The sequence below is a fragment of the Phacochoerus africanus genome, chromosome 15 (genome assembly GCF_016906955.1).
Source record: "Phacochoerus africanus isolate WHEZ1 chromosome 15, ROS_Pafr_v1, whole genome shotgun sequence".
NCBI lineage: Eukaryota > Metazoa > Chordata > Mammalia > Artiodactyla > Suidae > Phacochoerus > Phacochoerus africanus.
In genome coordinates, this window is record NC_062558.1 from 140,607,123 (window position 1) to 140,628,142 (window position 21,020).

A 21,020-nucleotide genomic window follows, 5' to 3' on the forward strand; every position below is an offset into this window, starting at 1 on the left:
CCACCGGTCCTCGGACGCCTCGCGGCCACGAAGCCTCCCTCCCCGGGGGGGCGGGGCGCAGCGCGGTTCGCGCAGGCTCAGTCGGCGCGTCCGCGCAGCCCCGCCCCCTCTCCCCGGGCCTTCGCCCCGCCCCTCTCGGCGCTGGAGGCTTCCCGGAGGCCCCGCCCCCGCCCCGGCGGCGGAAGTGGCGGAGAGGGATGACGTCATTGCGCGGGGTGCCGAGCGCTGGGCGCAATTTTGAAAAGGAAAAAGTAATCCCGCGGCGGCTGCTTGGCTGAGGTGTTCGCGGTGGCAGCGCGGCGGCCGCTTCTTTCTCCCGCCGCCGCCTCGGCGCCCGCCCGCCATGGCAGGTGAGGGGCCCGCGGGGGGCGAGGGGCGCGGGGCGGGCGAGGGGCTGGGGGCGCCGAGCGCGGGCCTGCTCTGACGCGCGCGCTGTGCCCGCAGGAGCGGGAGGCGGCGGCTGCCCGGCCGGCGGCGGGGACTCGCAGGGGTGCTTCCCGCAGGTCAGAGGGCCGTGGACGAGGACGTGGCCGCAGGTAAGGCCGCGCTCGGCGGCTCCTGGCCGGGGGCAGGTGCGCGGGGCGGGGGCCGGTGCAGGTGCGCGGCGGCCCGCGGGTTACGACAGGAGTCCACGGTCACGGAGCCTGCACGTCTCGGGTCTCCCGAATGGATTCTGGGTTCTTTTCCTCTGCAAGTGGCTGCTTCCTGCGTTTAGTGGAACTATGGAAACAATTGCAGAAATTGGAGGCTCGAGGAACATAAAATTGAGGTACCTGCACACTGTCAGGAACGGGGCGGCGGTCTCCGTTCTAGACCAGCTTCTCTCCCATCACCGGTTTTGCTCAGTTTCTTCTTTAAAAACAGGGTTGAACCACTTGATCCTTACGATTACTTTCTAAGGTTCTGAAGTTCTCCAATTTATCATCAGATTTTTCTCCCTCCTCCAGGGATGTACTTTAAAGGTCCTGCTCCAGATCGCATTCCTGAGCTGTACGGTGTTACTGGGAGTGGGTGGCGGTTCCTGATCACGGCGTCAGGTGTCGGGGCCGCGGGCGGGAAGCTGCGCACCGCCTTCCCCTGGTGCGCGGTGGACGCCGAGGCGGCTTTAGAGACTTGGGCGGTTTAGAGTCGGAGCGGGACGGTTCCTGTTCCTCTCTCTCCCTCCACGTTGTGAACCTTGAACCTTGCCTTAAAAGTGTTTGTCTTTACGTGACTGCGAGTAGCTGACGCGCTGCGGTCGCGGGTCGCGTACCCTTCCCCCACCTCGCCCCTTCCCACGGCCTTTGTCCTTCCCCTGTCCTTGCTCTGCACCCTCCCTGGCAATGTGACACCTGGAAATCCTTGGCCTTGTGAGACGAACAGTGCCCAGAGTAAGCAGGTAAAACTGCCTAAAGAAACTTGTAAGGATGTAGATGATTTGAGATTGAATTGTTTCTTTTGCATTCATCTAAGGTCTTTTTTTTTTTTTTTCTTTTTCCCAGTTTGCTGTGCCAAAGGGCTTTTACTCAGTTTCTATTGGGAGCACACCAGAATATGTTTATTTACAGGCAGGGAAGTGGGAACCATGCCTGGCTTAATTTCTAGTTTCTTTTCCTTTTGAGAAGAAGTATTAGTTGAAGGAATACAACTAAACGGTGTATTTTAAGTTTGATGTCACACTTTGATAACGGCATTTTACTTAAAAACATTTTGTTCTCTTTGAATTAAATTGGGATTTTTTGCGATTTTAAAACCGTATTTTAAGTAGAATTTTGAATGTATCTGAAAGTTTGGTGTTTTGAGTTTATACTCTTTGTAAGACTTCTTTGTAGTGATTGCGCACATGTTTTTGAGTGTTGTATGTATTGAAAGCTCTCTGTCGTACTCCACTTGTTTTAGCTTTAGTAACCCACTGGGGCTACTGTGTCTGTTAACATTCCCATTTTATCAAATAGTTGGGGTAGTATTTGTTTGAATTGTATTATTGCCATGAAACTTGACGATAAGGAAAAAGGGGAAAGTGTTGTTTTGTCTTGTTTTTCTTTTTGGGGCTGTACCCACAGCATATGGAGGTTCCCAGGCTGGGGGTCAAATCAGAGCTGCAGCCCCCGGCCTACACCACAGCTCACAGCAACGCCAGATCCGTAACCCATTGAGCAAAGGCCAGGGATTGAACCCACATCCTTGTGGATGCTCGTTGGATTTGTTTCCTCTGAGCCATGATGGGAACTCCCTGGAAAAGTAATTATTGAGAGCAGCGAGGATACGGAAGCTGGTTAGGAAGCTGGTTGTGCCCAGACTCAACCTTGGTGAGAGATGTTGATAAGTGATCACTAATGGGAGAGGCCTAATTCAGGGGAGGTTATTGTGCACTGAGACTTGGACTGTAGACCTGGAGGTGTAGGCAATTTGTTTGTCCAGGTCTGTGGCTGGTGGAGTGTTTGGTTCTTTTCCACTTGGGGGAGTTCTCCGGCAACCCTGAGCGTGGGCCGTCTGCTGCTTCCCCCGCCGTGGGTGATGAGAAGGTGACTGGATTGGCCTGGGCCTCTCTCCACTAGAGCGACACCTCGTGGGCGTGAGGGGTATGGGGGGAAACGTGCTCTCCCCTGACTGAAGGTCGTGCAGTGGGTGCAGCGGAGAAAGGCTTTTGATTCCTTGTTGTTTTTAATCGTTTGGGGGGGACTTCTGAAGAAACGAGTGCGGAGTTGATGCACTGTGTAAAATTTGATGATGGCTTTTTTTTTTTAGAGTCAGGTCAGCCACAGTGCAGTCAGGGAGTCCCGACCCCCTGCAAGTAGAAATAGAGGTGGGTTCAAAAGGAAATTAGTGATTGTCCTGCTGGTGGCGGCCTGTGTGAGTCACAGTCACTGGTGACTTGCCTCTGTCTCCTTCCCCCGCAGCAGACTGGCCATGGTGGTAGGTGTTGCCTCTGCAGGTGGGATAGGTGAGCTTTTATGCCCACATGAGTGAGAGTCAAAAGAGTAAAGCTGGGAAGGCTTCCAGAAAGAAGGGAGAAAGAGGCTGTTAGCTTCTCCTCCAGCTGTTTGTGCCAGAAACAGTGACTGCTCTTTGAAGGCTGTGAAATTTTTGTGCAGTTTTGCCGCGTCTGATGTTTAGTCGCAGTCACCCAGCCCCTGCTCCCTTCCACTGCATGGCAGCTGTCATTGTCCATCTCAGTAGAATGTGAGCTCTGCCTAAAGCCTGAAGGCTGGTGTTCCCTCCCCACCCCACGTGGGAGCCCCGACCTGGAGGTGAAGGCGGCTGGCGGCTGGGGAGGCTTCTTATGCTCTGGAGCCTGCATCAGTTCAGTCTTCACCCAGCCCTGGGGAGGAGGGACTCTTGTTCCCAGTTTCAGATGCGGAGGCCAAGGCACAGAGCAGCTAAAGTGGTCAGCGGAGGGGCCGGGCCGGGGTTTGAGGCCCTGTGTGCTGTCCGCCTCGGTGACCAGTACTGATGAAGCCCCCACTGTGGCCGCAGCTGCCCAGCCTCGGGATTGCTCTGTCCTTCCAAGACCAGGAGCGAGTTCACCACCAGGAATTGTGGGAAAGTGCCCCTGAAAGTGAGTGAAAATGAGATGCCTTTAAAGGAAGTGCCTGTCCAGATGACCCAGGAGGAGCGCCCTCGTGGTACCGGTGCGGTTCCCTTAGGGATCCAGCATTGTCACTGCAGCTGCTCAGGTCACCCCTCTGGCATGGGAACTCCCACAGGCTGTGGTCCTGGCCCCCCAAAATGATACAAAATTAGTAATAAGGGTTTCAGAGTGGCCATTCTTCTTTGGGGGGGGCACACCCACGGCATGTGGAGGTTCCCAGGCGAGGGGTCGAATCGAAGCTACAGCTGCCAGCCTACACCACAGCCACAGCCACTCCAGATCAGAGTGCAGCTGTGACCTACATCACAGCCCTGGCAACGCCGGATCCTTAACCTACTGAGGGAGGCCAAGGATCAAACCCACAACCTCATGGTTCCTCGTTGGATTCGTTTCCGCTGCACCACGACGGGACCTGCGGAAAGGCCGTTCTTAAGGTGTCTGAAGAACAGACAGCACGGAGTCAGTGAACAGCCGAACCACATGTGTGCAACGAGCGACGTGATAACCGCGCAGGACCGCGGCCGCCTTTTTCAGGGAGGCTTTTTCTCTGCTGCCTTTGTATGACGGTTGCTTTTCCTGATTTTCTGGAGGAACAGGAGGGATTTGCCATGAACTGGTTTTATATAGTTTTTGTACAGCTTTATAGCACCTGGTTCCTTTCATATCATAACATGTAGTTTTAAGTGTCTAGACTTATTATTTGATGGTTTTATTTTAATCAGTTGGGTTTTTGGGGGGTTTTTTTTGGCTTTTTGGACCTGTACTCGGGGCATGTGGAGGTTCCCAGGCTACGGGTTGAATCAGAGCTGCAGCCACCAGCCTACACCAGAGCCACAGCAACGCCAGATCCAAGCTGCCTCTGTGACCTACACCACAGCTCACGGCAATGCCGGATCCTTAACCCACTGAGCGAGGCCAGGGATCGAACCCGCAACCTCATGGTTCCCAGTCAAATTCATTAGCCACTGCGCCCCGACGGGAACTCCTCAATCAGTTTCTTAGTTCACGAGTCCATTGGTGGATTAGACAATCTTTTTGTAAAGAAATAATGCTTGACAAAACTAAAGGTTCGTCTGCTTAACTCACGCTTGAGTCTGGGGAGTTGTGTAAGGAATATAGTTATCTGGTTGGTCTGGTATGGCCTGGTTGTCAGGTTAATCTGTGTGGCCAGCCTTCCTAGGAGGGTTTACGTCGACATGAAAGGAAGAAACATCTGAATTGGGGAAGGGCAACGAAGACGAAGAGCACTTGGGCCTCAGTAGCAGGAAGTTGTTGTGTCTCCTTGAATATGCGTGTGTATACGACTTCAGCGGTGTTAAACTGACGGAAAGCACGCTCCTTCAGGTCAGTGGAAGGCCGCGTCTGTGTGTCAGACTTCCCAGGCGTGGTCATTGTTTTCATGGTATGGGTATAGTTTTCTCTGTGTTCAGAAAATGTGCATCTGGTGCTACTGATTTTTTTTTTAAGTTGATGTGGGACATGGTATCTGATAACCTGAATTATTTTCAGTCTGTTGTCTACATTCCTTTGTAGAATCCCCGTTTCCTTAATGTTTATACCTGTGCCACGGAAAAGGGCCTTCAGGAAAGGCTCTTCTGGGGGAGCCCTCACGATGGGCCAGCCGCCTTGCAGGTTACCTTAGGGGCGGGTCTGTGATTAGAAAATCGGACATGGAAGGGTTTTCTTAGGACTAGTGCGTTCCTGCGGGGTCCTGTTTGTTGATCGAGGACAGGTTCATTGTGGTGTCTCTGAAATCAGGCTGTCCTGGTCTTCGTGATATAGTCAGTTAACATTTATGGTAGGTCAGATTATACTCTTTGTTTTGTTTTTTTTTTTAATTCCTTAATTTTGAAAATCTGTTATTTTGGAGTTCCTGCTGTGGCTCTGTGGGTCAAGAATCTGACTGCAGTGGCTCACATTTGATCCCTGGCCCAACACAAGTTAAAGGATCCAGCATTGCTGCCGCTGCAGTGTAGGTTGCAGGTGTGGCTCAGATCCAGTCCCTGGCCCAGGAACTTCCATGTGCCAAGGGTGTAGCCATTTAAAAAAAAAAAAAGTGTTTTGGTGGGACGTTCTGGGCTCAGCTCAATTCTGCTGTTTAAGTTTGAAGGCACATTCTTTTCTTTGGCTTTTTGTCTTTTCTGGGGCCGCACCCATGGCATATGGAGGTTCCCAGGTCCAGTCAGAGCTGAAGCCACCAACCGACACCACAGCCACAGCCACAGCCACAGCCACACGGGATCCTTAACCCACTGAGCAAGGCCAGGGATCGAACCCACATCCTCATGGGTGCTGTCGAGCTCCTTGACTGCTGAGCCATGACGGGAGCTCCTGAAGGCACGTTCTGAACATCAGCTTTTTGCTTGTGTAGAAACGACAAGCTGAGGTTCTGCTGCGGTAAAAGCAGTGCGGTGCTTTTGAACCTGTAAGGTGCTGCAGGCGTGTGAGGCCAGCTGTTGGCTGGGTCTCGTTGCAGCTGCCCTGAAACGGGGAAGCAGCGGTTTCTCACTTGCCGCAGCCCTCCGCCTCTCGCCCTCGCCCCAGATGCCTCCCACAGGGCCCGGCCTCTCACGTGCCGTCATCACTCAGTGATCGTCCCCCCCCTTTGACCTGCACGCCCATGCTGTGCCCAGCGTGATCGCGGGCAGTTTCGTGCTGCTGCCGTGCTTTGCGCTGAGACCCAAGTGCTTTTAACCACCGTTTACTCTTCGTAGAGTTGACAGCCCAGTGAAAGTGGCAGAGGCCGAGTTCACGGTTTGAAGACAGTTTGACCGTGAGACCTCGCGGAGGTTCTTGGACCCTCGGGGTCCACGGACCGCACTTGGAGAACTCCTGCTTTAAAACTAGCCATGGACATCAGGAATAGCAGACCAGGGCAGATTTCATGATTAACCCTCTCATCTTTGTTGGATTTTGTCGGTTTTGCCTCAAAACATGAAGGGAGAGAATTTTCTATTCAGAGTGAACCAAATGATGCACCTGTACGGAGAGTAAAGGTGGACGCATTCCTCGCTCCACGGCCGTCATGGGACCTCCTCACAGCGTGTTGTTTTTAGGCTGTTTCCTCGTCCGTTGTCTGTGTCGTTTTGTTGTTAAATTTAGCTTGCGTATAAGCGTCAGGGTTTTTTTAAATTTTAGTTGAAGCGTAGTTGATTGACAGTATTACTTTCTGCTGTACAGCAAAGTAATTCAGTTATATATATATATATGCATTCTTTTAAATGTTTTCACGGTGGTTTGTGTAGGACAGTGGGTATAGTTTCCTGTGCTGTGTCGTAGGGCCTTGTTTATCCCTCTGGGTTTAAGAGCTTCTCTCTGCTACGCCCAGCCTCCCCCTTGGCATCCACAGGTCTGTTCTCCGTGTCTCTGAGTCTCTTTCTGTTTCATGGATAAGTGCGTTTGTGTCATATTTTGGATCCCACATGTAAGTGATATCACGAGGTGTCTGTCTTTCTCTGTCTGGCGTACTTCACTTAGTGTGACCATCTCCAGGTCCATCCACGTTGCTGCAGATGGCATTGTTTCCTTTTCATGGCCGAGTAGTATTCCATTGTATATATGTGCCACGTCGTCTTTATCCGTTCGTCTGTTGATGGGCATTTTGGTTGTTTCTACGTCTTGGCTGTTGTGAGCAGAGCAAGCAGCCGTTTTAAAGGTCCTGACGGCGCGCGCACCCTGCTGTAGAGAGTTCTGCCGCTTGCTTGTTTGCATTACTCCCTGTGCTGTACAGTAGACCCTGTGGCTTAATTTATTTTATATGTAGTAGTTTGTTAATCCCCTTTTTCTAAGTTTTAATTGTTCTTCTCCAGGTATCTGTAATAATGAAGTAGATATCCATTAAAACGTATCTTATTACTAAAGTTCTAGTATCATAACTGTGAAACAAAGCAAAATAACAACCCAGCTGGTGCTTTGTTGAAAGGGCTTCAGTGCCTTTGTCAACATGCCGAACTTTTACTGCGAGGGGCTGCTTCGGGCTTTGTTCTGGCCGTCTGCGGTGACCTTTGTGTGTACATGGCTTTTTGTTGGTTTGTTTTGTTGTGCTTTTTAGGGCCGCACCTACGGCATATGGAACTTCTCAGGCTAGGCGTCGAATCGGAGCTACAGCTGCCGGCCTACCCCACAGCCACACCAGATCTGAGCCCTGGCTGTGACCTACACCACAGCTCACGGCAGCCGGATCCTTGACCCACTGAGCGAGGCCAGGGATCGAACCCACATCCTCATGGATCCTAGTCGGGTTTGTTAACCGCTGAGCCATGACGGGAACTTCTGTGTGTCTGCATGTTATAAAGAAATGTCATGATTTCATTATTTTGGGGATACACCTTACATGTGAGGGAAATATTTTAAATCTTAAGACTCGGCCATCTGCCACCTCACGTGTTGTTAACTCCATAGTTTGCTTTTAAAATAAACAGCAGTATACATTCATAACGTTATTAATATCAATCATAATTATTAATGTAATTATACATAAATTATGTATTTACAAATACATGCAAACTATGTGATATTTATCATGTGCTCGTAGAGGCCCGTGTTCTAACATCTGGTCTTACTTCTTTCAGATGCACAGCTGAGGTTCTCTCTCTTCCTCCCAATTCCACTTCCAAGCTTTCATCCTTCCTTCCCTCGTGGCATCTTCTGCCACGAGCCTGGCGTAGCCCTGCTTTGGAACTTCTATCAAAATAGATGTGCTGCTGCCGCGCCTTCCTGACCTAGTGGACTGTTAGAGGTCCGCATTTCTTAGTTTCGCCTTTGGCTCTTCTGCCGGAAAGGCTGTGTCTGTCCATTTGTGGAGTCGTCTGAGTGACCGGAGAGAGCCCTTGGAGTCGCATCAGCCAAACGTATCATGAGGTTTGTCTGCAGTCAGGCCCCAGTTATGCTCAGGTATGTGGTAGCGATATCAATTTGAGAATGAGAGCGTGTGAACAATTCTATTGTAACCATTCTCAGTTGCTTGATGTTGCAGTAATAAGTACGGAGAGTTCAGAGTGAGGAGAAATTCATTGAAATCATGCAGTTATCCACCTTGGACGCTCTGTGCTCTTTGCAGCACTGTTCACAGTCAAATGTGTCCCGAGTGAAGTAGTGTGACTGTGTACGTTGTTCTAGAAAAATCTCCTGACGTTCCCCGCCAGGCGGCTGGCTGTGCGGGCCTGGGGACGGCTGGCAGAGCACAGCTCGGGGCAGGTGCCTTCTGCTGGCGGCCTCGGCTCCAGAGGTGGCATCTTTAACTGTGAGAAACGGTGCAGAGCTTAACGTGGACGTTTCGATCACTCCCACGTGTGCAGCGTGGGGGCGTGAATCACCGTCGCAGCGCTGCGGTGGGACCGCCACCACCCCACCGGAAACCAGGTCACCGTCTCCACGAACGTCGACGACACTCGCTAAATAACACCCCCGCCCCTGCTCCTCTGCCTTCCGTCTCTGTATTTGCCTCTTCTGGGAACCTCTCGTAACTGGAATTAGATAGTAGGTGTTCTTCTGTATCTGGTTTATTTCACCACAAGTAATGTTTTCAGGATCTACTCAGATTGCAGCATGTATCCGAATTTTTTTTTAAGACTTTATTTTTGGAAGCTGTTTTGGGTACAGACGGTACATTTTAGGTTCAGGGATCATCCACGCTCCGCCCCCGCCCCCCCCCGCCAGCCCCCCCGACCATAACGGCGCATTCGCTTCAGTCAGAGAACCCCGACCTCTCGGTGGTGCCCCGTCCGTGGGTTTGGACACGTTCCGGACACGTGTCCACCAGCGGGTAGTGTCGTGCTCGGCGCCCTCACTGCCCCCAGGTCCTCCTTCCTCTGCCTGCTGCTCCCCCTTCCCTCGGCCCCGGCCACCACTGACTGTCCTAGAGTTGGAGACGTCTTAGCCTCGTCCGACTGGCTTCTTTGACTGTGGATAAGCCTTTAAAGCTCTTCCGTGTCTTTCCTGGCCTGGTGGCTCGTCTTTTCTGTGTGTGCTCGCGGGTGGCCCGTCGTCTGCGTGGACCACAGTTTATTAATTCGCTCACCTACTGGTTGCGTCCGGCTTTCGGCAGTGCTGAACGAAGCTGCTGCTGCCCCGTTCGGGTGCAGGATTTTGTGCGGGTGTGTGTTTTCAGCTCCTCTGGGTGAACGCCAAGGAACGCAGCTGCAGAGGCAGCCGCACGGGAGAGTGTTCGTCCCGCTCGAGTCTCTGCGCGCCTGCGTCCTCGCCCCCGCCCGCGCAGGGGACTGCCTGCTCCTCGTCCTGCAGCCCGGGCGGCGTCAGGGTTTGGGCCCTGACCGCTTCCGTGGGAGTGGAGTGGTGACTGACAGTGCCCGGAGGGCGTGTGAGGCCGGGCCTCTTCCACGCACTCTGTCATCTGTATGTCTTGTTTGCCGAGGTGTCTGTTCAGGCCTTCTGCCCATCTTGTAATGGGGTGGGTTGTTTTCTTGTTGAGTTTTAAGAGCTCTTTGTGTGTTTTGGATAAGAGTCCTTTATCAGATGTCTTTTGCAAATATTTTTTCCCAGTCTCTAGCTTGTCGTCTCACTCTCTTGAAAGTATCAGAATTTCATTCCACTTTGTGGCAGAATTAGATGTGGATTTTTTGAAGTAGGGAACGATGTATTTCAAGCCTAATTTTTGTAATGTTTTCAGTCCCTACACTTAAAATTTTTCCTCTGAAACAATAACTGTATTCCTGAAAAGCTGTTTGGAAGTCGAATTATTTATATGCATTGAGTGAAATTACTGGCCAGAGTAGCTTGTTACGCGTTTATTCTAAAGTGGAGGATCACAAGGGGGGGGGGGGGTTAATTGCCTACAGTTTGGTGAATCTGACTTGTTTTACCATAATCTTACTTATTTTAGAATTCCTCTAACTTTGACATCTCTGAGTTCTTTCACATGTGTTTAAATATGCTTTGTGCTTCGTACAGGGAAGAGTCCCAGTGCCATGTGCCTCACAGATGCCAATGAAAGGTGGCGTTTAGGGAGGGACGTTGACAGCCTTGTTTCCTCAGGTGGTGGACGAGGTTTAAAGGTCATTTCCCATATTCAGAGAGAGCGTATGCTTCTTTCCTTCTTTCGGTACCGATTCCTCAAGCTAATGATTTTCCTGCCCATGGTGCCCCCTCAGCCCTCCCTCCTCCCTCCCACATCTTATCATCCCTCCGCTTCCCAGAGTTGGTCCTCGGCTTTTTGCTCTGTTTTCACTACAACGTTCAGAATTGTTCTGGGTGTGAAAATACCTCGCTGCAGGGGTGCCCATGGCTCCTGCCCCTCTGACAGGTGCCCAGGCTTTGGCTGCCTGGTTCCTTCACTGTCACTGCTGTGGGGTGCTCACGCGTGACAGCCGGTTAGCAGCCCCTGCCTGGAGGCTGGTCGTCACAGGGGATGGGGACACGTGCGTCCCCGCGGCTCACTCCTGGAGGACCTGGGCCAGCTCAGCAGACTCCACGTGCCAGAGGGTGACCGCCTGCACCTCTGTGGGCCCTGTGGCCTCTGTCAAAGCCGCTCCCCTGCCCGGTCGCACAGAGGCGGCCTGGGTGAGGGTGCACGCGGGAGCCCTGCCCTACCTTGCCGTGCCCTGGGTGCACACGCTGGGTGGAGGGCTGGGGAGTCGGCTTTCTTACTTGTTTCTTACAAGTGGCGTACTTCTGAGCGTCATTGTTTGACGTGGTTGTACCCAGGATTTTTATTAACGTTTAAACCTGTGTGGTGGGTCATGTGGTGTCAGATTGAGTGCTGGGTGTTTCTGCACTGTGCGCTCTCTGTTCCTTAAAACAGCCCCACGTTTCCTTGCAGAGTAAAAGCCGCCCTCATTCTCCGGAAGAAGGTAATGCTGACAGCAGCTGCCAGAGTTGCGAGCCAGAGTTTGAAAAGAAATTGAAGAAAAATGAACCAAATTAGGTGGTTCCTGCAACAGAATGCTGCTCATTTTCTGCTCTCTACAAATGGTAAGGGCTTTTTTTTTTTCCCCAAGAAAAAAATCTTCTGTGTGTAGAGTCCTCTTTATTTTTAACCCTTTTCTGGAAATTATTTCTGCTTTAAACTTGGGAGGAGGTCACATTATTAAGTAGATAGCAGGCAGCAGGTTGAAAACTCAGAGCACGCGGAACACACACTGACAGTGTTGCGCTTCTCAGCGCTGCACGTGTTCCTGCGCCTTCGTCCTTCCTGCGCTGCAGACACTGATGGTGAGGCCCCGGCTGGGCGGGCCGCGGGGGACCCCGGAACTGCCTAATGTAGCAAGCGAGTGGTGGCGCAGGATATGGGTTTTCTTTCAGTGTGGAGAAGGAGGTTCTTATTTTCAGATAAGACTGTTCGGCTGTGGACAGTAAGGGACGGGATGTGAGAGCAGAAGCTGTAACTTCAAGGATGAAGTCGGGCGACGTGGAGGCCCGTTTAGAAGCACCGCACTCTGGGCTGCGTGCTGTTCTCTTTAGACCGTGCACACCACTCGCAGACGCATCAGTCATGGTGCTTAAGTCAGCGGTTTAGAGGGAACCTTTCTTTTTTACTTTTCAGGGCCACACCTGCAGCATGCGGGAGTTCCCAGGCTAAGCGTCGCATCGGAGCTGCAGCTCCAGGCCTACCCCACAGCCACAGAGGCGGTGGGATCAGAGCCACGTCTGCGACCTGCTTCTGCTCACAGCAGCTCAGGATCTTTAACCCACCGCGTGGGGCCAGGAATTGAACCCACATCCTCACGGATGCTAGTCAGGCTTGTTACCGCTGAGCCACAATGGGAACTCCTAGAGGGTACTCTGAAGTGAAAACACTGTGAGATCTGCTGCTTTTTTGTTTGTTTTTTGGTTTTTGTCCTTTCAGGGCCGCACTCGTGGCATATGCAAGTTCCCAGGCTAGGGGTCTCATTGGAGCTGTAGCCGCCAGCCTACACCCCAGCCACAGCAACGTGGGATCCGAGCCGCGTCTGCCACCCACAGCACAGGTCGCAGCAACGCCGGATCCGAAACCCACTGAGCAAGGCCGGGGGTTGGCCCACCCCCTCACGGGTCCTAGTCGGAGTCGATTCTGCTGGGCCACGCCGGGAGCGGCTCCTCCTTGGTCATTCAGTTGAACGGTCTCTCTGACAGCTGCTGTGTGACTTCGTTTAGACAACTTAGGACCAGCTCTTGGTGTCAGACACTTAGAGAAGCAGAATCTCCTGGGATGCGGCGGAAGTCGTGTGTGGGGGGGGGTGGACACCACAAGTGGGACTTTGGCGCAGGTGGCGCCTGCTTGCTCGCCCTCGTTGTCCCTCCGTGTTACCCTGCTCCGGAAGCGCCCGGAGAGCACCCGCGGCTGCAGCGGGTCTGTGGGCTCTGGCCAGTCCGGCACGTGCTGGGCCTGCTTCGGGCCCCCGTGGATCCGCTCCCTCGGGCGCCCCCGGCCGCAGTGGGGTAGTCGCCCCCTTCACGGCCCTGGCCGCCTGTGCTTGGGGACTTCACGGACCTCGAGCTGGCCAACGGCGGGGGGGTGCTGCCGGCCCCCAGGCCCTGCGCCCGTCTGCAGCAGCAGCAGCAGCAGCAGCAGAGGGACCGTCGGGCGGTGCGACAGGTGCCCCTCGGCCCCGTGTGCCCGGCCCTCCGAGCCTGAGTCCTGGCTGTTGCTGCGTCTCGCGCAGAGCCTCGTCCCCCCGCTGCGCCTCCTCTTTGACTTGGGCGGCCTCGGCTTGACGGCCTGGCCTTGCTGATCGGACACAGGTCGGCCCCTGCACCAGAGGGCTCCCTGGGTGTCGCTTGTGCCTCCGCTCTGGGACCTCTGCCGAGGCCGAGACGCGCCCCTGACTGTGCGCAGAGCTGGGCTGCTCTGGCAGCCCGTTCCCTCGGGCGAAGTCGAGGCTTTAGTCCCCTGTGCCTGGAAGGCCCGCCCGCTCGCCCGCCTGCCTCGGCGAGGAAGCTCTGGGTTCGGTTTTTATCTTCAGCCCTGACGAGCAGGCCTGACCTGTAGAAAACCAGGAGCCCCTGTGTCCTGGAAAGTGCCAAGGGCCGAGAGGTGACGCCGCCCTGGCCGAGGGTGCCGTGGGCTTCGTGTCCGGACGCTCTGTCTCGCAGGGAGGCCTGTGCGGAGCCTCCGCAGAGCCTGCCGTGAGGTGTGCTGCACGGCCAGTTCTCCAGACCCTTCTGCCCCGTTGTCGCTTTTATGGAGACTGAACTGTTTTAAAAAGAATTCTGTGCTTGGTAGAATTCCTGCCGTGGAACATGAGTCTTTTCTCATATCTGGGCTACATTTTCAAGACAACAGTCTCGGATAAACAGTTTGCCAGCAGAGTTATTTATTTGAGTAGATGCTCAGTAGTACCTCCAGCTTGCTTAGAATCAGCTTCAAAGGCAAAGCTAACAGACATAGATTCCTACCATTTTTTGAAAAAAATCCAAAGCAGCTGAAAATGAGCGGCAGTACAGACCCTGTGGCCTGGAGCTTTCTGACCCAGAGGCAGGCGCCGCGGTCACGTCACTGCCGAGAAAGCAGATGTGTCGGGAGAGGATGGCACCAAGGACGCCCGTAGCATCTTTCCAAAGAGGGACTCGGGTTTGGAGCAAGTCAGGATGCCCAGCAGGGACGGGGGACTCTCCCGGTGGGCTCTGCTTGTTAAAGTCGGGACGGGGCCCGCAGCGACTCACAGGCTCCTTGGCCCCAAGCAGCGTGTCCGTGCCTTGAGTGGCGCCCGTCGCGTGCATCTGTGCTGGGCGGGATGTGCTTTGCTCTCCCGGGACCTGCAGGGAGGCGTTGGGTCAAAGCCGGGGCCTCAGTGGGACGCACACAGAGTGTCCTGGCCGGTGCTCTGGGTTCGGTCCCAGGCCGGGTCCGGGGAGATGTGGGTTGGGAGCCACGGTGAGGCTGGGCTGGCGCTTCGGGAACACGGGAGGCTGGAGCGGCATCGAGGGAGGGCTCGAGCCCTGCTTGGACTTTAAAGTGACTTGTTCTCTGGCTTTTAAACAGAAGCTGAAAACAGTCTGTTTTCCAGGTTTTGAGGCGCCAGAAGAGCCCAGCAGTAGGTCCTTCTTCTCCGAGACTCCCTGTCGGTGAAGATGCGGGACCTCAACGGGGAGAGCCGGCCCGTCCAGACCGCCAGGTGAGGCCATGGTGGGGATGCTGCCTGCCGTGCATGCAACCGTCCCCCTACCTTCCCGCGCCTTCACTAAGGGCCATGCGTGCCTCCGAGGCGAGCCGTGTCCCTGTCCGGGACGACTGCACCCTCGACCCGTGTGGGCGCTGCTGGAACGGCTCCGACGGGTGAGGCCTGCCTCAGGTCCCAGAGGCAGCCCGGTGGGGCGCGGGGCCGCCCCTCACCTCGCTTTCGAGTCCATCCGCGTGTGAACAGTGAGGGTCGTGTGTGCTGTTTCCTGCTCAGCGAGCGGATGACAGCTGTTTGTGTTGTTCCCAAGATGAGTGGAAGAGCAGGCGGGGAGTTACCCTGTGGCCTGTGGGACGGCGGCGTGTTCCAGTTTGCGTGTGCCCTGGGGACACGTGGAGCAGCACCTCGGAGGTCTGGGGTGCTCAGACAGGAAGTGGGGGTGGCCGGGCGGCGTCCTGTCTGTAACGTTCTAGCAAAGGAGGGGTGTCGCCTGGGCCCGTCGTGGGAGCGAGCAGAGCGGGGACTGCCGCTGGCGGTGAGACACGGGCCCTTGGCTCAGACACCTAGAGACGGGTGTGGCACCACCATCTCTTCTGGGGCAGTTGGGCTCACAGACAAATAAGGCCAGGGGGCCTGCAGCGCAGGAGGACACAGGGGCCATGGCCTGGCACCCGCACCAGGTTGGCCCTGGAAGCTGGGACCCACAGGAGTGGAAAAGGCATCCGTTGACCTTCAGGCGGAGCCTGAGGGCAGTCTGTCTGTCTGAGACCTTGGTGGGGGGGGGCGGGTGTCACCATACCCGCCCTCCCTCTGCACGGGGCCGGGGGGCTCGTGTTTGTACCACCTGGGAACGTGTTCCACACGCTGACCACGGGCCACCTCAGTGTCTTCGCTGTGGGGGGTGGAGGGGGGGCTGCATCAGGGACAGCGCAGCGCAAGCCTCACACAGGCCCAGGTGCAGGGTTGGCATCCTGGCCAGGGCACCGAGCCCGGGGCCGCCACTTTTCAGAGTGGTAGACAAGGCTGCTGGGAGCACATGTGCTGAGAACACGCACACGTGGGGGCGCCAGTGTGGGCGACGGTGGGCTGTGACCCTGAGAGCTCAGCTCCCGACACAGAGGGAGGGTGTGGGAACGTTCCAGAAGAGGAGGAGCCAGAGCCTGAACACAGAGACGACCCGCCCCCTCAGAGAGGAATCAAGCGGGACTCGCCGAGCTGAGCAGAGTCGTGGAGGGCCCTGGAACCACAGGCCCGAGCAGCACGAGGAGACCCGGAATCCGTGAACGGAAGATGGGGTGCATTCTGAGAAAAACGTTAGATCATTCTAAGAAAAACGATCAGGAGAAATCACCCGGAATGCAGCTCAGGGACCCAGAGAGGAAGTGTGGACGCCGGGTGCAGGGCGGCCGCGCAGCTCACCGCCCGCAGGCCCCACCTCTGTCCCAAGTCCAAGGCGCAGCACGTGCCAGTGTCCCCGCAGGGTTCAGAGAAGCCAGGAGGCTGCGTGTCATCGTTCTCTCCCACGTTCATCCTTTCTGCCTGTGGGAGGTGTCCCATCAGACACTAGGGGACTTGCCCACGGCCAGGATCAGCCCTGCACTTGTGAACCAAGCGGCAGCCTTCTCATGGTGCCTGGAAGCCCGGCCTGACGCTGCGGTGACGGCCGGAGCGCTCAGGGCGAGCGGGAGGCCCCCAGTGACACTGCTCTCATGGCTGCAGGCGCTCGGAAGCCCTGGCTTGGACTCGGCAGCATCTGCCCTCAGCCCGCCATCCTCCCTTCTGTAGGAAAAGACCAGAAGCTTCTCCCAGCACGGTCGAAGCGGATCGCGTGAAGCACGACTCGCTCTGGAGACCCGGACGCTGTTAGAACGCATCCTGAAGACATGCGGCCTGGGCCCCGGCGCAGCTATGGGGTGTGCTGTGTCGGGAGGTGCTGCCTTCCTCCCGGTGGCAGGACTCTTCCCGACTGTCCCAGAGCCTGTCTCGTCACAGGGAAAATCTCCCCTAAGGTAAAATGCGTGTAAAGCCTTGTGTGACCAGCCGCGCGTGAAGATGGTGACGGCGCAGTGGTGTCTGCGGGGCACGGGTGGGTGGGGGGCTCGGCTGGGAACCGCGGACGAGTGCAGGAGGGAACAGACAGGTCCAGGCCTGGACGGGTGAGCCCGTCGGGGTCTGTACCCTGGCCGAAAATGCAGGGCGCAGGGAGAAGCATGTACCCGTTGCTCTTTCCTCTAATAAACAGACTGTGCTTTGTATCGACATGATTACATGTGTGACGTTTAGTAGGAAGTTCTCACTGCCTTTCTCCTGACCATTTCCGGTTTTCACCTCTTACTCCTAGAAAGGACTGTGGCGTGGCCTTGGGGTCACGGCTGTGACCCGCTCCGTCCGACGGCCGGGCCGGGCGGGAAGGTGGGTTCCCAGTCGCTGAGTCTCCTGCTCTCCTGTTCCGAGCAGCGCGACCACGACCGTATCCAGCCACGGCTTCTTCAGGATGTTCGACGGGAGCCCACGGAGGGATGTTAGGCTGGAAGCGTCCAGAGAGAACAGCGGACCTCGTGCCAGCCGGGAGCCCCGCAGAGCGAGCAGGGCGGTCGGAGAAAGACGAGAGGAGCGTGGCCAGCCTGGACTTCATCCGGAGGTTCTCCCTGCCGCCTGGCGCCCAGCTGAGCGCGTCATGGCTGCGGCCGCCACCAGCAGCCTGCACGACCTCCAGCACAGAGTCACCTGAGAGGCGACGGGCCCGGTCCTCCTGGCAGAGGAGAGGCCTCCTGCTTCCCCGGGCAGACTGAGGGAAGCCCGGCGGGTCCCTGCACTTCTGCTTCAGGTGAGCCCCGCGTGTCGCCGCTCAGGCACGAAGCCCGCAGCCCGCTCGACGTGGAGCAGACGGACGGGACTTGGGAAAGGCCGTCCCCCAAAGCGGGCGTGTTTATGTAGGTCTGAGCCTGTCCTCCAGTGTATAGGTCAGAAATTAGCGTCCAAGAGAAGGGGCCTCGGATCCAGCATCTCCCCCCCGTCCAGTCCTTCCCCCTCCTCTGCTGTCATATTCCGCCTCCGGAGCAGCCCGGCTGCTGTCCCTGGCCTTTGGCCTTCTCTGCGCCCAGGGCAGGTGCCAGGTGGGTGCATCGCTTCGGCCGAGCAGGCTCAGGCAGCTGGAGGCCCACACACCCCTGTGTCTCCTGTCACACCTGGTGTGACCATTTACTCAAAGCAACACACTCTCCCGAGTGTTTTAAAAGCCAAAAGTAAGAATCGTCTTTTGGACTTACTTGCACATAGTGCTTGCACATAGTGCAGAATTCACCTTGAGACTCTCTTGTCCTTCGTTGACAGAGCGCTGGAGCGTGTGCAGAGCTTCTGACTTGGAGCGCACCTGTGCCCAGGTGAGGTCTGGGAAGAGCCTTAACTGCAGCCACCCCTGAGCAGGAAAGGGCAGGAGCAGCAGCAGCACAATCCCTGCTGGGACATCACCACCTGCCTGAGCCTCCAGTTCGCCGTGGCCGGCACGTCCATGCTCTGTAAACCTGTGTGAAAAGTACTGCGGGGGGACCTGCCCGCTGGACTTTGCGCTGCGCCTCAGGCCGTCGGATTTCAGCCGTTTTAACTGTTGGGTGATGCCACCTGGACCTTGGTGGTTTATTTTTAAAGTAGGGTCTTCAGTATCAACGCAGATTTCCCAAGACCAAAATCCCAGAGGTAACACACTAAGTGACAGGAACCTCACCCGCAAGCCCAGGTCTCGGCGGCGTCCGGGGGCGGGACAGCGGGGCTTCCAGGCTCCTGCGAGGGCAGGGCGCGTTCTGGTTACCGGCGCTGTGGACAGGCAGGGACGAAGCGTCTTGTCGTCCCTGCCTCTGAATTGACGCGGACGGTGCCGCTTGAGGTCGCTTTCATTTGGACGTCGAGGGTCACCAGGACATTGAGCTTAAAGCTAGCTCTTGCTGGGTGTGGCTGGAGGCGCAGCTTACAGATCTGACACGGGGGACAGAGTTGCTTAAGTACCCGTCAGCCCTGGTCCCTAAGAAGCAGCAGTTCTAGGAGTTCCCGTCGTGGCTCAGCAGTAATGAACCCAACTGGTATCCATGAGGATGCGGGTTCGATCCCTGGCCTCGCTCAGTGGGCTAAGGATCCGTGAGCTGTGGTGTGGGTCGCAGACGTGGCTCAGATCCCGCCTTGCTGTGGCTGTGGTGGCGGCCGACAGCTGCAGCCCCGATTCAGCCCCTAGCCTGGGAAGCTCCACATGCCGCGGGTGTGGCCCTAACGTCAAAAAAATAAAGGAAAAAAAAAACTCTAGTAAAATGGGATTGATTGTATGGATTTGTTCAACTCTTTTGACCAAAAAGCGTAGAAATTTGGAATGTTTAGCTGGACTTGTATCGCTTTCGGGACAGCTTCTCCGCTCCTCCCTTGAAGACACACTTCCCACCCACAGGAAGCCACCCTCTGCCTCCGGCGCAGCCTCGCGGGCGTGTGTTCAGGCGGCCGAGTGGCCGCATGGCCCGGTGGCTCTGCTCTGTCACACAGTCGTGACCCCTCAGTGCCCCGGTCCCTCCTGATGAGGGAAGAACCCTGCGGTTTGCAGACAGACCGTTTAGTTCTTCCCAGTCTCTCTTTATGAAACATCTCTCATTTTTCTTATTTTTCTAAGAAAATGCCCCTTTTCGCTTGTGTATCTGTTCCTGAAAGAGAACACGTGAGCCTGCGTCGTTGCTCTTGTGCCCGGAGCGTGGGTGCTCGGGGCAGACGTGCTGGTGGGTGGATAAGCCTCACTCGTGTGGACACGGACATGCCCCTTTTGGGAGACACGGAGCCTCTGTGGCCAGTCCAGCCCAGACCCCGCGGGGGTGAACGGTCCGCGAGCAGCAGGGCCGCCAGGAGCCACCCCAGCGCCCACGTCTTTGCCTAAGCGGGGAACAGGGACACAGACTTTTCTTCTGACTTGGCCGGAGGTGTGGGCGTCACCGGAAAGCAGGCCCGGGGCCGCTGTGACGAAGGGCTGGTGGGTGCCTGTGCCCTGCAGGATGGCGCTCAGGCTTAGGGTCACAGCATCGTCACACACTGCCCCACAGGTGCTGTGCTGGGCACGTCCGGTGGTCAGGCTCAGACCTTCTGCCAGCCGGCCATGCCCCAGGGCTTTGCCGTGGCGCTGGGATGCTGGCCTGGGTGGAGACACCCTCATACACGCACAGGCACACACGCACGCACAGGGTACTGGGCACTTAACTCGCGCAGGCACTGGCCACGGGGTTCCCGAAAGCCAGCTGGGGCCCCACAGAGGGACAAGCCGAAGCTCGAGGGACCCCGGGGCAGGAGGGCTGGGAGCACAGGATGAAGGCTGCAGGGGGCCGGACTCCACCTTGCTCTCTCCAGAGCCGTGGTGGCCCTGAGTCCTGAGGACCTCTAGGCCACCACTCAGCTGTCACACCACTCGTCCAACAGGCCAGCCTTTCCCTTCATGCGGCCACCTAAGGTCCAGCGGCACTGGTGCAGTTCTGAGTCCAGGGCAAGGGCCACGGCACTCGGGGAGGGACAGGCAGCTGGTGGTGGCCAGCCCTGTGTGTTTGGGGTCTGAGGGACCCCAGGCCAAGGCGAGTCCCAGGAAAGCTCCTGGGCCTGGGATCGATCAGAGCTGCAGTTGTGACCCACACCACACCTGTGGCAACACCTCTGTGCCTTAACCCACCGTGCCTCAGCGGGAGCTCCGTGTCTCGAGATGCCCCATTATGAGTGGGGTTGTCGGGTATCTGCCTCTGACCCCGCGCACAGCATAAACGCCCTCGCGGCCCAGCCACACTGTCTCAAGGGGCGGGACTCCCTGCTTCTCAGGCCCAGCCGAATTGCACGCCCTGTACCCCGTCTTCATCCCGTCCTGTCGGCGGGCACCTAGGGCGCTTCCCCACTTGGCGACGGTCCGTGTGCTGCTCTCAACATCGGGGGCGTGCGTCTTTCCAGATCAGGTCTCGTGCTTTGGGCGAGTCCCCGGCAGCGCGTTGTGGGCGGTATGTCAACGTTCGCACCTGGTCACACCTGTGCAGGTGTCATCTCTGAGGGGAGTATAGCAACGTCTCTTGGGCCGTACTTTTTGCTACACAGACACAGACGTGACAGACCCCCACTCCCCTTCTTTCTGCACACGAGGCAGCAAATGTGGACACGCCTGCGTCTCGCTCTTCGCGCTGCATGGTGGCCCTGGCCGCCTCCCGCCCCGCCGCCGACAGTCGAGAGGAAGTGCCAGCACCCGGAGAGGCAGAGGCTGGACTGGGTGGGCCAAGCCTGCACCCCCAGTGCCCAGGGGACCTGGCCCTGGTTCGGGATGCCGAGGAAAGCGTCGTCTGTGTACCCGCGTGTGCTACCCTCCGATTCGGGAGTGACCCTAGACGGAAGCTCCCCCGGCG

The 21,020-nt window shown here is 56.5% G+C and overlaps 1 protein-coding gene across 8 annotated transcripts; it reads left to right on the forward strand.

Moving 5' to 3' along the window:
* Window positions 1-204: 204 nt before the first annotated feature.
* On the forward strand, window positions 205-18,766 carry PPP2R2D (protein phosphatase 2 regulatory subunit Bdelta). 8 transcript variants are annotated; one of them, XR_007132263.1, is made up of 6 exons: window positions 205-350; window positions 445-536; window positions 11,349-11,500; window positions 14,515-16,634; window positions 16,967-17,452; window positions 17,959-18,764. XR_007132263.1 is itself a non-coding variant. In XM_047761152.1 (6 exons), exons 3-6 carry the CDS (start codon window positions 11,471-11,473, stop codon window positions 17,354-17,356), a joined length of 636 nt encoding a protein of 211 aa, XP_047617108.1. In that variant the 5' UTR covers window positions 205-350; window positions 445-536; window positions 11,349-11,470; the 3' UTR covers window positions 17,357-17,952. The 8 variants fall into 8 exon arrangements, 1 of the variants encoding a protein (XP_047617108.1); XR_007132265.1 differs by having other exon boundaries at window positions 14,515-14,622; window positions 17,959-18,758; XR_007132264.1 differs by having other exon boundaries at window positions 14,515-14,622; window positions 17,083-17,452; window positions 17,959-18,757.
* Window positions 18,767-21,020: the final 2,254 nt, after the last annotated feature.